Consider the following 18,948-nt stretch of genomic DNA (forward strand, 5'->3'; position numbering starts at 1 on the left):
CTACCTTACTGATGAGTTCAACAGTAATACGAAATCTAGCACAATGTTGAACTAAATTCTAGTTGTTCAAGAATGTAACTAACACTCAATGCCACTACATTGTATGGAGAGCGGTTGTATCTACTCACTTCACTAGAAAATGGGATCACATAGACAACAAAATAAAAGACAAACTTAACTAGAAATAAACAATTTAGAGAAATAACCACAAGGTTTATACTGCTAAAACAGCAGGGAAGAGAAAATCTCCAATGAGGGTACACCTGCACTCACTTCATTACTTGTAAAATAAAGAATCTAAATAAATAAGGAAAAGTAGGGAGTTGAGGAACAGAGTAAAGAAGCCAGAACCACATGTAAATTAAAATCAAATGAATGAAAACAATCAAGTACATTTAGGAGATACAGTGCAATTTTTGAGTAGGGAAGCACAAATGATCCAAATGGTGAAAGCCCTAAAATGCTCAGTGATAAACATTAGGTGTTGCTGCTGCATACAGTTTACCTATGGCCATTCATTTCGTTTTAGCTCTTAGTAATTGTATGCTAATTTAAAGTGACTGAAAGACACCAGTATTTTTCCACTGCCACTGCCAATTTACCTGAAATAAAATGTTTTTCCCACAGAAATGCATATTTTCAAGTGCGCATTTACACATGCTCTACATGTGTATACTGTATACAGGGTGGTCCATTGATAGTGACCAGGCCAAATATCTCACGAAATACGCATCAAATGAAAAAACTGCAAAGAACAAAACTCGTCTAGCTTGAAGGGGGAAACCAGATGGTGCTATGGTTGGCCCGCTAGATGACGCTGCCATAGGTCAAACGAATATCAACTGTTTCTTTTTTAAAATAGGAACCCCCATTTTTTATTACATATTCGTGTAGTACATAAAGAAATATGAATGTTTTAGTTGCACCACTTTTTTCGCTTCGTGATAGATGGCGTTGTAATAGTCACAAACATATAAGTACATGGTATCACATAACATTCCACCAGTGTGGACGATATTTGCTTCGTGATACTTTACCCGTGTTAAAATGGACCATTTACCAATTGCGGAAAAGGTTGATATCGTGTTGATGTATGGCTATTGTGATCAAAATGCCCAGCAGGTGTGTGCTATGTATGCTGCTCGGTATCCTGGACAACACCATCCAAGAGTCCGGACCATTGACCGAATAGTTACGTTATTTAAGGAAACAGGAAGTGTTCAGCCACTTGTGAAACGTCAACCACGACCTGCAACAAATGATGATGCCTAAGTAGGTGTTTTAGCTGCTGTCGCAGCTAATCCGCACATCAGTAACAGACAAATTACACGAGAATCAGGAATCTCAAAAACGTCAGTGTTGAGAATGCTACATCAACATCGATTGCACCCGTACCATATTTCTATGCACCAGAAAATGCATGGCGACGACTTTGAACGTCGTGTACAGTTCTGCCACTGGGCACAAGAGAAATTACAGGACGATGACAGATTTTTTGCACGCATTCTATTTAGCAACGAAGTGTCATTCACCAACAGCGGTAATGTAAACCGGCATAATATGCACTATTAGGCAACGGAAAATCCACGATGGCTGCGACAAGTGGAACATCAGTGACCTTGGTGGGTTAACGTATGGTGTGGCATTATGGGAGGAAGGACAATTGGCCCCCATTTTATTTATGGCAATCTAAATGGTGCAATGTATGCTGATTTCCTACATAATGTTCTACCATTGTTACTACAAGATGTTTCACTGCATGACAGAATGGCCATGTACTTCCGACATGATTGATGTCCGGCACATAGCTCGCGTGTGGTTGAAGCGATATTGAATAGCATATTTCATGACAGGTGGATTGGTCGTCGAAGCACGTTCACCGGATGTGACGTCCCCGAATTTCTTTCTGTGGGCAAAGCTGAAGGATATTTGCTATCGTGATCCACCAACAATGCCTGACAACATGCGTCAGCGCATTTTCAATGTATGTGCGAACATTACAGAAGGCGAACTACTCGCTCTTGAGAGGAATGTCATTACATGCATTGCCAAATGCATTGAGGTTGACAGACATCATTTTGAGCATTTATTGCATTAATGTGGCCTTTACAGATACTCGCGCTGTAACAGAATGCGTTCTCAGAAATGATAAGTTCACAAAGGTACATGTATCACATTGGAACAACCAAAATAAAATGTTCGAACATACCTATGTTCTGTATTTTAATTTAAAAAACCTACCTGTCACCAACTGTTCATCTAAAATAGTGAGCCATATGTTGGTGACTATTACAGTGCCACTTATCACAAAGCGAAAAAAGTGGTCCAACTGAAACATTCATATTTCTTTACATACTACATGAATATGTAATTCAGGGTGTATACGTGGACAAGGAAAAAAAATTCCCGGATTTCCCAGTTAAAAATACACTTTCTTCCAGGTGAAAATACACTTTCTCCCTGTTAAGTGACATTATACTCTTATTTGGCACTGTAAAACGCATCAATCCTTTGAAAGTTAATGGTTTTATATACCGGAGTAGAATTTCCCGGCCCTTTAGAAAACACAACTCAGGGTGGAAAAACATGTTTTGAAAGACCTTTGATGTGCAGCAACATGTACGCTGCATATTTTCGTATTATGAAGGTATTAATTTGAATTCCACCAAACACTGCAAATTACTTTCCGAAGCATTGAAATCGAGATTGTGATGCGCTTTTGTAAGCCAGTCATAGCTTATGTCACGTGATCTCGCCAGCTGATGACAGCATAGGACACATGATGTAGTCAGCCAATAGCAAGATCACTCTTAAGTAGCACGAACACACAAATAAGAAGAGTTAATGGTTTAAATTAATATATACATACCATTCACCTATAATATTGGTCTCTAAGATTAATAAGCTGGAAGAGAAACTAAGCTTCCACATATAATGTTGATCTTTTTTGCGCTTGTTATACTTTAAGATACATCACACAAATGTGCCAGTGAAATTTTTAATGGTGACGTAAATGTCTGATCTTCTGGGCTCGAAATTCTTCTAAACAGTCGTCCTCAAAAAGTTGATTTTTAAATGAGAATCAAACACTTTGTGATTTAAGAAATTCATAGTACATTATCGCACATAGCTCATCTTACGTAAAAAGAAATCTACTTTGAATGTAACGCTTTTCAAACCACCATTTGCAATATTTTCCCACGACCTGTTAGAAATAGGTTCATTTCAGCAAATGCAAGAGAGCGCCAGATAACAAGTATCACCGCACTTGTGCAGCTACGATGCCACAGGAAGCCCATATGTTCGTACGTGTAAAACATTAAAAGATCTTACATTATGTCTTAAATGAAACAAGACATCAGAGGATACTTCAAGAGCGTTGGAATTTCATGAACCATACTAAAACACATAATTCGGCTTAAAATGCACATTCGTATGCAAATTTTCTTGGAGTACCAGTACTGTATTATCTCATGTTTGGTTCTTTATTATGGCATAATACCATAAGTGCACTTGATATGCAGCAAACAGTTGAAACTAGGCATAGTGTGAAATTAAACACTTCGTTTCAAATAAATTGACTGCCTCAACAGAAAAGATTAATAAAAGCCAAATCCCTTTAGCAAACGGGCCAAAATAACTTCATTGCTCTGTAAGGCGATTAATGTTTGACTGTCAGAAAGGTGGAAAGAAAATCTAAAACTAATAACATATTTTAGCCTTCCGTAATTACGCGAACGTATTTTAATTCATTTGATAGCTCCCGGCCACAAAAATCCGTTTTGTTGTCATTTAACGTGAGAGCAATAAACGAAGAGGAAACAACAAAATCACTAAACACAAACATAGGTCACGTGGAGATGAACCACCTCCCCACCACAGCTCAGACTGCTCTGTGCATCAGCCCCAGATTTACTAATCTCCGAACCGGGGCAATATTAAGTAGTGGCGCCCAACCACACATCTGTAACGAGAAGCGGGAGAAGGTACTTCTCATACACAACTTAACTGCGCATGCACAAGAGCCCGCCCGCAACTGCTCAAATGAATCTAATTTAAACAGTTGTCACGCCATGCTCATTGGAGGCAATTTGTTGTTACAAAGCATTGCACAGGCTTCCTAAAAGCCTTTGACACACTTTGCTGTTGGCAGACGCTTGTATGAGTACTGTTTTGTTGTTGTATACGGCACGTTTCCTTTGCAACTTTAGTTTTATTTTCTTTATTTTTTTTTTTTTCTCCTGTTCATGTTTTGTTGCTACAGTATTATTCTGCAGTAGCGGGATACAGTAATATCCTTTGTTAGAGTATTGGTTCTTACCAGTCAAAATCACAAAAATTTAACTGGAAACCAAAACAATGAAAAATTCCCGGAATTCTAAACAATTCCCGGGTTTTTCCAGGTTTTCTACCGGATGAAAAAATTCCCAGTTTTTTCCCGGATCTCCCGGTTGTCCCGGGTCGTATACACCCTGTAATAAAAAATGGGAGTTCCTATTTAAAAAAAAACGAAGTTGATATCCGTTTGACCTATGGCAGCGCCATCTAGCGGGCCAACCATAGTGCCATCCGGTTTCCCCCTTCAAGCTAGACAAGTTTAGTTCTATGTAGTTTTTTCATTTGACGTTTATTTCGTGAGATATTTGGCCCGGTCACAATCAATGGACCACCCTGTATGTACATACTCACTTGAAAATGACATAATGGCTAGAAGTGAACAATAAGTAAAATATAAAATTTTTTTCGGATGAATAGACAATCTCAGTGGGAAAAAGTTGTTTCTTTTAGTCTATTTATTGTTCTTGTGTGCCCCAAAATGAAGAACACAATTATAAAGTGCTGGACAACTCATCACTGAGTTGATACATCACATAAGCTTTGACAAGCTATTCTATCTTAATAATGTATTGCTTCACCAGTGGTTTATTGGAGTAAATGATAATGGCACACCGTGTAGTACATGTTTTACACAAGAAGCCATTCATTCATACAGTTATTTTCCATTCTGTAAGGTGGCAGGGTTCGTCATGTTGCATGGGCTATGAAATACTAACACCTTGTGTGCATGGAGAAAGTTATTCTGGGAGGCATGCCTCTAAATTGCTTCAACATCTTCCTTTAATCCAACCTGGTGGAGGATTCCAAAACTCTCTCATAACAACTAGGAAGTCCTTTGGGGTATTGATTTCCTAGTTGCAATGAAAGTTTTGGAATCCCCATCAGTTTGGATTAAAGGAAGATGTTGAAGCGATTCAGAGGCGTGCTGCTATATTTGGCATCGGTAGCTTTGATCACATTGCAAGTATTACAAAGATTCTCCATGGACTCAAATGGGAATCCCTGGAGGGAAGGTGCAGTTCTTTTCATGAAACACTATTGAGAAAATTTACAGAACAAGCATTTGAAGCATAACTGCAGAACGATTCTACTGCCACCGAAGTACATTTCACATACGACCCTTGAAGTTAAGGGAAATTAGGGTTCATATGGACACACATAGACAATCGTTATACCCTCACTCCTTCGGCAAGTGGAACAGGAAAGGAAATCACTAGTAGTGGTACAAAGCACCCTCAGTCATACACCATACAGTGCCTTGAGGGGTTTGTGTGTAGATGTAGATGTATTGAGAAAGGTGTTCTCTGTCCTGGTCCTCATTTTCTATTTTTCCCTTTCTTTGGATATGGGGAAAGATAGAAATGAAACGAAATTAAATGAAACGTCATGTGGTTAGGGCCTCCAGTCGGGTAGACAGGTCACCTGGTGCAAGTCCTTTTAGTTGATGCCACATAGGTGACTTGCATGTTGATGAGGATGATGTGATGAGGGAGACAACACAACACCCAGTCTCAGAGAGGAGAAAATCTCTGGTCCAGCTGGTTTTCGAACCTGGGCCCCTTGCATAGTGTTTTGCATACTGACAACTCAGTTATGAAGCCACACAGAAAGCTACAAATCATAACTGGATAGTTTCTCAACAGGAAAGTAATTACAATTTAAGTTAAACTGAAGAACATGATTTGTAATTACTCTTAGTTTATACATGGTCCAATCACATTAAAGTGACCACTACCTATGTTCAACATCAATGTGCAATAACCACTCACAGAATGCAGGTGGCAGCACTAGCGCCAGACAGCATGTAAAGTGTGTCGGGGATACATGGAAAACACTGCAGTCGCCATTGTATTGTGGAAACGGAGAGATTTATCAGATGTTCAAAAGGGTATGATCACTGGCTTTTGGGCCAAGGGTGGAAGCACCTCCAAAACGACTATGTCTGTAAACTTTTCGTATGCGACCATTATTAAAGAATACTGTGCATGGGAAAATGGCACTATTCAAAACCAGTGATGAGGTAATTGTGGTCCACTACAGGCCTTAGAAGACAGGGTTGAATGACTGTTGCAGAAATGTGAGCATGTAAACAGATATTCAATTGTTGAGCAATTGACCGCCCAGATGAACCAAGGGCCTACAAACAGTGTCTCCTCAATGACCACTCAGTGCACAATGCCATGTATGGGCCTCTCCAGCAGGTTGGTTGGTTCATGCACCCATGCTGACTGCTGTTCATCGGCAAGGAAAGCTGGAATTTGCACAGCAGTACCGCAACTGGACATCCACTGGATGGCAGCAAGTGGCCTTTTCAGGTGTATCATGTTTTATGCTCCATCATCTGAAAGGAAACATCCGGTGGTGGTGTGTGTGTGTGTGTGTGTGTGTGTGTGTGTGTGTGTTTTATTACTAGTGATAAGCAAGCAACTAAAATTCAGTCAGCTGTATTACTTTTGAATTATTTGTTTATGATATGGTACCTAAGCAGTAACTGGTCTCTAATAATTTGACAGGTGTTGACAGATGTGAAAATTATCGAACTATCAGTTTAATAAGTCACAGCTGCAAAATACCAACGCGTATTCTTTACTGACGAATGGAAAAGCTGATAGAAGCCGACCTCGGGGAATATCAGTTTGGATTCCGTAGAAATGTTGGAACACGTGAGGCAATACTGACCCTACGACTTATCTTAGAAGAAAGATTAGGAAAGGCAAACCTACGTTTCTAGCTTTTGTAGACTTAGAGAAAGCTTTTGACAATGTTGATTGGAATACTCTCTTTCATATTCTGAATGTGGCAGGGGTAAAATACAGGGAGCGAAAGGCTATTTACAATTTGTACAGAAACCAGATGGCAGTTATAAGAGTCGAGGGGCACGAAATGGAAGCAGTGGTTGGGAAGGGAGTGAGACAGGGTTGTAGCCTCTCCCCAATGTTATTCAATCTCTATATTGAGCAAGCAGTAAAGGAAACAAAAGAAAAATTCGGAGTAGGTATTAAAATCCATGGGGAAGAAATAAAAACTTTAGGTTCGTCGATGACATTGTAATTCTGTCAGAGACAGCAAAGGACTTGGAAGAGCAGTTGAACGGAATGGACAATGTCTTGAAAGGAAGGTACAAGATGAACATCAACAAAAGCAAAACAAGGATAATGGAATGTAGTCGAATTAAGTCGGGTGATGCTGAGGGAATTAGATTAGGAAATGAGACACTTAAAGTAGTAAAGGAGTTTTGCTATTTGGGGAGCAAAATAACTGATGATGGTCGAAGTAGAGAGGATATAAAATGTAGACTGGCAATGGCAAGGAAAGCGTTTCTGAAGAAGAAAAATTTGTTAACATCGAGTATAGATTTAAATGTCAGGAAGTCGTTTCTGAAAGTATTTGTATGGAGTGTAGCTATGTATGGAAGTGAAACGTGGACGATAAATAGCTTAGACAGGAAGAGAATAAAAGCTTTCAAAATGTGGTGCTACAGAAGAATGCTGAAGATTAGATGGGTAGATCACATAACTAATGAGGAGGTATTGAACAGAATTGGGGAGAAGAGGAGCTTGTGGCACAACTTGACTAGAAGAAGGGATCGGTTGGTAGGACATGTTCTGAGACATCAAGGGATCACCAATTTAGTATCGGAGGGCAGAGTGAAGGGTAAAAATTGTAGAGGGAGACCAAGAGATGAATTCACTAAGCAGATTCAGAAGAATGTAGGCTGCAGTAGGTACTGGGAGATGAAGAAGCTTGCACAGGATAGAGTAGCATGGAGAACTTCATCAAACCAGTCTCAGAACTGAATACCACAACAATTACATTTCTGCTCAAACCACCAAAGAGTAAACGATATATTTATTCCCCCTTTTTTTTGTTTTTGTGTGGCTTCGGCTCCTGTTGTTGTCTTTTACTTTTGGTATATCTCTAACATGTTGCTTATCCCCTTGTAACTTCTTATGTTTTTAGATCTTGTATGTTGTTAGCATTTATTGTTGTTTCCCTCAAAATCTATCCTGTTTCACTTTTATTGATATGGATCGAGTTCGATTCTTACAAACTGCCTATTCCTCCATTTATTTCCTTAGCCTTGCCCACAGAAGCATTCAAACTTTCAAAAACTACTGAATTTAGCATCTTTTGTACATATCTGTCACAATCTGCTGCTCTATGCAACTTGATAATCAGAATAATGAGGTTTTCTTACCTAGTCTTGAGTTTTCCTTAAGAAAGGGAGCAAGATCAAGCAGGTCCTCTTCTTGTTCTTCAGCAGGTGGAAGTTTGTCCAAATAATCTCCAAGCACATAAATATGGCAAGTTGTGCAAGCTAATGATGCTTCACAAGCACCTGCCAATAAAACATATCAATGATATTACAGGTGACAATATCAGCTGAGACAAATAGTAACAGCAATAGGGTATTTGACTGTTTTCTGGAAATTGTCTTAAAAGATTAATTAAGTTATTTTATGCTTAAAACATTCTTTTTTCCTCGTGAATTTCAGCATTCATATAAATAACAACAACAACAACAATAATAATAATAATAATAATAAAAGCCAACTAGAAAGCTTCATTTGAGACATGTGATGCCCACTGTAACGGTACTTTGACTGCCGCACCTCCGCCAATACAAAGATATGATTTACGATCGCGCATGCAGAAGAGCGCTGCGCCAGCGACCGATTTTTATAAATAATTATTTGTTTACATAGGTGTTTGTTTTTAACAACTAACTGATTACTCTCTTGTCTTCATACGTTCAAGACATGTATTTTTCGGCACTGTGTTAAATATGCTTTTAAGTGGAAATTAAAACTATATGACAAAACGAAGTTATTTCAGTAGTGATTCGAAATGGTTATCGCCAAATTTATAAATTAATCCCGACAGTGACAACTTAAAGAAATTTTCATCAGACAGAGAACAAGAGGACCAGCAAACAATGAAAAAAAGGACATCCTACAAGAAAATTAAGAAGTATTCCAGATGCAGCCACGAAGACTATATTATAATAAATACAACGTTTCTAACAGAATTATAAGGTAAAGTTCAACTTATTTCTGATGCTATTTCCTTACAGTCGCTTTTTGTAGTGTTGCCGACCCGGTCTGCCATGCACGGTAAAATTACAGCACTATCTCAATCAGTAATACGAAGTCCACCTTATCCATAACTTATTCCAACAAAATTCAAAACCCAATCAGATTTTCTATTTTGTATTTTCACGGCAGAACCCCGAGGAAAGGAAACACTACACCGCGACGTCACTGGGTAGCACACTGCTCATACTGTTATAAAGCTCATTCACAGTGATATCTTGTTTTGGAAATTACATTTCAGAAAATGGGTTACAAATGGTGTGTAGTTCCTTATGGTACAAATATATCATAAAATACAAATAGTACAAATACATCATAAAAAACTCTTGAAAAATGGTTTTTGATTGTTTAAAAAAAATGAGAAGATATGTAAAATGGGGTTGCAACTTGCTCATGGAGATCCAAATGAGATAATGGACACTGCATGTGTGTATTTCTGTGAGGATCATTTTGATATACATAAACACTCTATATGAACATATTGTTGCTTGTAGCATACTAGGCAGCATGCTGGAATCCTAAGGTTTTGTCCCTCCCAGTCCTCTTTGCTTAATACTACTGTCTCCATCAATTTATTTTAGTCATAATATAGTTATGTAAGAGCTTTAAATTCTATATCATATTACATTTTAATATCTATTTTTATTTAATACCTTCACTTTACACTGAATCAATTTGAGATGAATCAAAAGATGGTGTTACGAAACTGTATTTCATGCCCGACATAGTTCTTATTCTGAACAATCTGAGAAACCATTTAACAATTTCCACCCACATTATTCTTCCTACAAAAGTTGCTGAAGACAATTTCTCACTCCACTAGTCTCCATTGAGCTAGTTGTAAAGCTGTATGATGTTGATAGAGAGAGAAATAGATCACTGCTTGGAACCTAAATGGAAAACAAATAACAGGGCATTATGATAAAATGAAAGTCGGTCCTGCTCTTAAGCATTTTTAAATCATTGTGTTTCAGCAGCAGTTATGTAAGCAGTAGAACAACAGACACTTTTAAGGTTATGGTGTGTCAACTGCATTTTTTTTTATGAACATAATTCTCCAGTGGTTTAAAGTAATGACCAGGAGGAACAAAAAAACTGCAGTGGATAAAGCTATTTAAAGCAAACATGATGATGCTTTGCAGTTACCCTTAAGAGTTTTTATGCTGTTTGAAAATCTGAAACTTGAGAAAAGAGGTACCTGGAAAACAGTAGTAGTTCTGGCAACAACCATAGCAATTAACAGAGTTATCTTCTGAATGAAAAAGTTTCCGCTGTGTTTCACTGTGCAGGCTTTCACAAGTTGCCCTGGAAAACTTTTTCAGCAGGTCTGAGGAAATATCCTAGTTCCATATACCCTCAGTTTTAAGACAATTCAGCAATTTGTTGCTGCATCACAGTATGTCATCCCAGTCAACATGCAACGACAGTTTCTTATTTCAGTAAAATAAAAATCTAGATTGTTCTTGATGAACAAAGAGACCATAAAAACATCAAATTTTGGAGGGTTTCCACTACCAGTCTTCACAAAAAAACTTTCCATTGTTACCTAAAAGTTGCAAACACATTTTCCATCACTAAATAACTAAACTGTTTGCAGAAAAAGTATGAAAAAATACTACAAACTTTGACGAACACTCCTATAACACACATATCACTATGTCTTACTCCTAACTTGTGACATCACTGAGCTTCAGGCAATAACCAAGTGTTTTCACTCATATGACCAAATCTTGAAAATTAATGATTTTTAATCTCTGATTGGATTTTGTAACAGATATATGTATATTGACCAAAAATGCTATCTGAATGTTCTAATCATTCAGAACAACAGCCCTATTTTTTTAACACAGGAAAATAGCCTACACTGTGTAGCAAAGGGGTCAAGATGATGAATTTATTATTACAGCTGTGGAAAGCATATTACAACAGAAAATTCAACTTCAAGCACAAGCAGTTGAAACATAACCACAAGTCAAGTCACTTCTGTGATAGTATTCTAGTGAAAAGGATCTGTGGATGGGTTCCACAACTAGTAAAAAGATATTAGAGATGCAGAGTACAGGAGGAGAAATAAACACGAATGGTTACTTGTAAATAACATTGCGATATTCCATATAACAGGGGTTTTGGGGCATTATTCATCTCAAAATTAATTTCATTGACTATTGGCCTTTCCAAGATCTGTAAATTAATGGATTTCCAAGCATATACTTGGTTCTTGCAATCTTAATGGACTTCATTATATTTTCTTAAAACTTTCTCCACCTTATCCCCTTCCCCTCCCTTCTTCATAGTTTCCTCCTGCTCACACTAACAATGAAACCTTTGTAATACACTTTTTTGTTTTGTTTTATGTTATCATACTCTCTGTCCTACATTTCATCATTACCCTGCCCATTTCTTACATTTCATTATTATTTGTGTGTTCTTTAAATTTTCTTCTTTCTCTTCTAGGGTGTTCATGTCTTTCTTACATTCCTCCAAACTCCTGGATGTAAAATGTTAGCCTCGCTCCAATCCACAGCCTTTCCTACATACAAGGGTTTTAACTTTAATATTGGCAACTATTTATTTACAGCTCGTACAAAATAGATACGTGTTTCATAGTTTTACTGAACTTCAAAGTAGTCACCACTATTGTATATAGCCCGTTGCCAGCAATGTGGAAGTCGTAGGATACTCTTAGCAGTGCCAGTTGTGTTGACAGTTCGAGTGGTGCAGTCTATTGCCCGACAAATTTGTAGCAGTTCTGAAGCAAATGCGGTGAAGTGTTTCCTTCAGTTTAGAAATCGAGATGAACTCATGAGGGCTTAAGTCAGGGCAGTGCAGTAGGCGGTATAGCACTTAGCAGCCCCATCAGTCAAAGAAATCAGTAACAGTTTGCACTGTACGTGCTGCAAAATGATGGTCAGTCCTACAGAAAGTGTCATCACTTCTGTGTCTATGCTGTTCATTTTTGAAACACAACCTACAACCAGCTTACAGACAGAAGTGATGACACTTTCTGCAGGACCTGACCATCATTTTGCAGGACAACGCTCAAGTGCGTACAGTACATGCTGTTACCGATTTCTTTGGCTGATGGGGCTGCTAAGTGCTATACCACCTACTGCACTCCCCTGACTTAAGCCCTCCTAAGTTCAACTCGATTTCTAAACTGAAGGAAACATTTCACGGCATTCGCTTCAGAACTGCTACAAATCTGTCGAGCAACAGACCGCGCCGCTCGAACTGTCAACACAACTGGCACTGCTAAGAGGATCCCACAACTTCCACATCACTGGCAACAGGTTATACACAATACTGGCAACTACTTTGAAGGTCAGTAAAACTTTGAAACACATATCTCTTTTGTACGAGCTGTAAATAAATAGTTGTCACTATTAAAATTCCAACTCTCGTATTTTTATTCCCCCCCCTCAATGTGAAAATGATGTGTCGTTTGTGCAACTGCATTATATCTGAATTAAACAAGACTAATTCTTTGCCATTTTTATCCTAATTACCTTCCATGTCCACTGCACCATTTTGGAGCACGCATGCCTTGATGCACTGTTCGCTATCTGCCTTGCTTTCTTTTTCTGTATTCTCTCTCACTTCCTTTGCTCTCATTTTCTCCCTCTGTTTCTGTTTCTGTATTTGCATTTCAAGTCTCTCAGTAGAGAGTCTAGCTGTCTTGTCTGAATCTCTTTCCTTCCCCAATCATCATTTCCACAGTTCCAACTTTTAAAGAAGCCTCTTCAGTTAATCTTTTTCTTTTCCCCACATTTGTTATTTTGCAATCAGTTTTTAAAAACATGAGGAGTTTCATGTTTTATGTTGGACAGTGAGCTCAAGAACAGAGGTTTAAGGATGGAAGTGAAACAAATAGGCTTAGAAATATTTTATGAAACAATTTTGAAAAGGAAGGATGGGAAAGGCAGTCATCTCAAGGGGGAAATGTCAATAACAGTTCATGACAAGTATCCGACACAATACATCAATAAAAAGTTTATTTCTACCCATGTAATGAGAGTTCAACAAAGACATCAGACCCAACAGTTACATTCATCAGTTATAGCTGCCTTTGCAACAAAAACTAGATGTTCTTATGTGGATCAAGAATAACAGCACAGTTCCTCCATGACAGAGCCAACTTCCCTAGGCTAAGCAATTTAATGTAAAGTGTTCAAGAATCAGAGTACAGGAAAATATAGTTGAATCAGCTGAGAAACTTGACAAGTTGGACAGGCCATAACACATTTCAACTTGTTTCACACTTACTAGCCTCAGGTGAACAGTATTATACATTTTGTATGAAAATACTTTAATGCTTGATCACACAGTGAAGAGAGAAAAGACTTGATATTTTCAGGGATGCAACTGAGGTAGTGACATAGATACTATTCTTCTTCCCTGCAATATAATGACAAGGACTGTCAACTTTCCCTGTATGAACTGATGAACACGATTAAAGCCAACTTTCATCCAACAATAAAAACTGTGAAAACCCAGTGACCAAGAATCCAAATAATGCCAATTATATGCTGCAAAAGTACAGGATACAAAATAATTTGATTCCTGGTTCCAGAGGAAGAGCAATTCCTTCACACAATTCAGGAGACAGCTGAAACTTATTGTCAAAGCCATTTGGTTCCAGGTGTTCATTAATACACAATACCCACACTCGATCATATCTACGAAAATTACAGGGAGCTCATTTCAAAGATACTTTGATCTTTTATTGACACAGTTTTCCTGAAGAAAAAGTGCACAAATGATACAAGGAAGACAAAGTTAACTGCAATTGCACAAGACATTATGGGTGATGTGAGCCAAAATTAATTTCTTTCATCATTGCAAATACATATGATATTAGAAATTTACAAAAAGTAAGACTCCTGGAACTTAACTGATGTGTTGGTGTTCCTGAGATTCCATTCCACATACAATGAAGCTTCACATTTGAAGTATCAACCATCATGAATCTAACTCTGAAAGTTAATTGTTGACATTTCTCTCAGCGTGGATTTCAATGCATGGACATTTGATGGTTACAGCATTTCTCTCATGATGGGAGTCAGTGTTTGTGTCACCCCAAAATTTGTGGTTGGTCCAGACCAAAAATATCCACAGACAAGGAAAAATTTTCAAGTGTAAATAAATAATCTTGCTGAAATTTGGCAGATGTGCAATACGTATTTTTTCATTTTTGCCCAATTTCATTTTTAAGGGGTAAAACACACCCTGAAAAGTAATTTGGCATATTAGGTTTAGAGGGAATAACTACAAAACCCTGATATATAAAAAACACATTTCACATAAAAGGTGAAACGTAATTAACATTCTTGAAAACTGTATAACTAACTTTACAATAACATGAAATTTTGCAAAATACCCCACCACCATTACTTAATTTTGTAAAATGAAAACTTATGTTACAACAAAAATTAAGGAAGCTTTCATGCCACATCCATTCATCTGTAATAAAGCTGGTTTCTCAGGTACCGATTTTGGAAAAAAGGCTGTACACAATGTGCTGTCAGAGTATCATCAATATACTTAATTACCTAGTTTTCTTTTATGTTTTACATTAATACATTACATTTTAAATTCATGTCTTTTTTGTTTTTAGTTTACAGTTTCAGAGGTGTCTATTTTGTTAATTGAAAATAATAAGTAAATCATTATTATGATATGAAATGTGTATCTTGAAGTTTTCCCAGCGTATTGATTGGTCCATCATATTTCGGGCTTGCAGCTGGGTCACGTTGACATCTTGGCACGATATTTCGGCTAACAAACATGCAGCCATCTTCAGGTGAGTACGAGACTGAAGATTACTGGTGCGCGTCGTTCTATATATACCGAAAATTGGCGCGGCGGCGCCTGCGCAGTGGAGAAGGCTAATACCACGCCCCCTATCTAATTTGGCGCGCTCTGCAGCAGAAGCGGGCCGCGCATGCGTAGTGGTGTACCTACATTTGCGCTATCTGTCGTAAAGCTCCTTCGTGCAGCTGAGGCGCGGTAGTCGAAAGTATAAAATCAATTTTCGTCAGCCGTCGCACTAGATGCAGACCCATGTCTCTGTGAAGCGATTAAAGAAATTACAGGATCCCATGCTTTATCCATCTGAAAGCCGCCGTCTCGATTAATAAGATCTTTTGCCAATCGTATCTCCACGGACTCCTTGATAATGGATTCCCAAAAAGATCTAGTTGTCGCTAAAATTTTTGTTCCACAATAATCCATGGAGTGTCCCGTCGAAATACAGTGTTCTTCTATGGCTGATTTGTTGGGCTGTAGTAGACGTGTGCGGCGCTCGTGCTCCACGCATCTTTCCCGTACTGTACGAGTAGTTTGGCCAATGTAGGATTTGCCACATTGACAAGGGATCTTATAAATACCCGCCTTCCTCAGACCCAGAACGTCCTTCACAGAGCCAAGCAAAGCCGATATTTTCGTAGGTGGTCGGAAGATCACTTTAACACAATGCTTCTTTAAAATCCTTCCTATTTTAGAGGAGAGGTTACCCACATACGGAAGAAACGCCCTGGACCTGACCACCTCTTTGTCTTCTTCTTCTTCTTCTTGTTTCTCTTTACATTTCTTCTTTGTTACAGCTGTGCGGATTTGGCGTGTAGAATATCCATTCTCCCTGAAGACGGATTGCAAATGTTCTAATTCTTTAGGAAGGCTGTCCTTATCAGATATCACATGTGCCCGGTGCACCAGAGTACGCAGCAAACCCATGGTTTAACATTGATGCTGTTATATTATTTCTATAGTAAGAGATATTCTTCACACTAATTGCATTGAAAAACTGATGATATATGCAATGAAAACAATTATTGACAAAATAATTTAACTGGATAGATAAAAAATCTACTCACCACGTGGTGTTGGAACACACACATAAAAGATGGTTCTAATTGGCAAGCTTTTGGAGCCAATGGCTCCTCCTTCAGGCAGAAGTGTTGAAGGAAGAGGGGCAAAGGAAAAGGACTGGAAGAGGTCTAGGGAAAGTGGTAGATTTCAGGAAAGTCACCCAGAACCGTGGGTCAGGGGAGATTTACCGCACGGGATGAGAAGGGAAAGACTGACTGTTGAGTCCCCAACAATCAGTGTTTCCTTACCATCCCGTAAGGTAAGTCTCCACAGACCCACGGTTCTGAGTGACTTTCCCGAAATCTACCACTCTTCCTGGACCTCTCCAGTCCTTTTCCTATACGCTTCTTTCTTCCCCTTCAACTCTTCTGCCTGAAGAAGGAGCCATTGGCTCCAAAAACTTGCCAATTACAACTGTCTTTTATGTGTGTGTGTTCTGCTGCCGCTTGGTGAGTAGATTTTATTTATCTAACCACTTCAATTATTTTGATGATATATGCATCTTTATAACACACAAATATTATAAATCAGTGGACTACTGGTAATGTGTGTATTCCTTGGACAGAATACTAGTTACTGCACTTAGGAGTGTTCTACAGGCAAAGCAGAGTCACTGGCAGCACAAATGGCTGTTCAAATTAGGGAACGGCTGACAAACGAAGATAATATAATAATCAAATTAGCTATCCACACAAAATACAGAATGGAGCAAGAGCTGCCGACAAAATAAAACAGCAGTTAATAGAGATAAGATGAGCAATGAAACTACTGATCTTTCTAAGCATCACATATTAATTGTGCCTTTTGTTAGAACAAAAACAGAAACAACACAATAGGGGCACGCCAAATTAATGGAAACGAAAGCCTCATTTTGCATTGTGGAGAGGACAGGTGGACAAACAAAATTACTTAAGCAAATTACATGTATATGTCCTTAGTAAGACAGAGCATATGTTGCAACGAATACACCCCTATTACAGTGAAGCAATGACATTTCTAGCATTAAAAGTAATTTGCAACAGCAGAGTTATGAATTTTCTATTTGTCAACCTGTGCATAAGCACTCGGGCCGAGCTTGGCCAAAGTGTAGATCAACTGGACCAGATGGACAAATGACAGGTTTAGATATGTCGAAGTAATGCAGAAGGATACAAAGAAGCTAAAGGAGATATGAGTATTGTAATAAAACTAGGCAGGAGCAACTGTAATGTACAATTGGCAAAATGGACAGCTTGTTGTAGTAGGGAGTTTTGAGATACATCCGGAAAGTAAGTACCATTTCATCCTACAGTCACTGCAGCAACAGTGTCTTGGTTATGCACATTCACGATCACCTCTCTGGTTCACTGCCTTCCCAATGATGTCATTACAGCCAGATTGTGATGTGTTTACCTTTTCTTAGTGATTGATCAAAATGTTTATGGCAATCTTCGAACTCACCAACTGTAGCATGTTCCATAATATGATTTTTGAACGCAAAGAATGTTAAGTCAGCTGAAATTCATTGCCAACTTGTACAGATTTATGGTAAAATGTAATGGCTAATGGAACGGTGAGAAAGGGGGCAGATAATTCAATGATGGACAAACCAATGTTCATGACAGGTCAACGTTCTTGTCAAGTCAATGTTCATGACAAAGGATAGAGCGGGTGGGCTCCTGTCATCAATGCTGATTTGGTGGAGAAAGTTAATAACAAAATTCATGAAAACTGACAGTTCACAATAAGAATTCTTTGTGAAGAGTTTCCACAAATTTCAAAAACTGTTTTGCACGAGATGGTCACAAATCACTGAAATTTTCACAAATTGTTTTCTCACTTGGTTCCAAAAATGCTTACAGATGTCCAAAAAATGAAGTGACTTGGTAGTGCTTTGACATTTTTCACCAAGCACAGTGATGAAGGAGAGGACTTCAAAAACAGAATTGTGACCAGTGATGAAACTTGGGTTTGTCATGTCACTCCAGGATCAAATTAACACTCGATGGATTGGAGGCACTCACGATTCCCCAAAAAATAAAAATTTGAAACTATCTAGTCAGCACAAAAAAAGGAAAAAAAATCATGTGTACTGTGTTCCGAGACAGACAGGGCATTCTCTTTGCTGAGTTCCCTCCCAGATGTGAAACCGTCAATGGAGTACAATACTGTGAAACACTGAGAAAAGTTTGGCATGCAATTCAAAACAAAAGGTGTTGAATGCTCAGTCAACACACAGGGTTACTTCTTGACAACAAATATCCACATTCTGATGGCGCCACTACAAAACCTTTTTCAGCAATTTGGATGGGACCAGTTTGACCATATACCACAGAGCCACAATCTCGCACCTTCTGACTACCACTTGTTCATAAGCAAGCATTATTTTTGGAGGAGACTGACGATGTCTAAAAGTCATCAGCAGTGGCTGTCTTCACTGCAGCATCTTTCTACACAGAGAGCATAGAAAAGTTGGTTTCCCACTATGACAAGTGTCTGAACAACGGAGGCAATTATGTAGAAAAATTGTTTAAGAATTGCTCTTTCTTGTAAAAATATATTTTGGTTTGAAAAAAGTTTATATGGCTTTTTTCCAAAATAATACTATCTGAAACTGTGTCGTATAAATGGGTAAGGAGTGTGCCAAGGATAACACTACAATCCAAAAACA

At 38.3% G+C, this 18,948-nt stretch overlaps 1 protein-coding gene across 1 annotated transcript in view; it reads right to left on the reverse strand.

Annotated features, from left to right (window-relative positions):
• Positions 1-18,948, reverse strand: part of LOC124595390 (adrenodoxin-like protein 1, mitochondrial) — an 86,507-nt gene that overhangs the window by 12,821 nt on the left and 54,738 nt on the right. The window contains exon 4 of the mRNA XM_047134113.1: positions 8,537-8,677. Coding sequence (XP_046990069.1) covers positions 8,537-8,677 — 141 coding nt within the window. The remainder of the gene's footprint in view (positions 1-8,536; positions 8,678-18,948) is intronic.

This window comes from Schistocerca americana, chromosome 2, assembly GCF_021461395.2.
Source record: "Schistocerca americana isolate TAMUIC-IGC-003095 chromosome 2, iqSchAmer2.1, whole genome shotgun sequence".
Classification (NCBI taxonomy): domain Eukaryota; kingdom Metazoa; phylum Arthropoda; class Insecta; order Orthoptera; family Acrididae; genus Schistocerca; species Schistocerca americana.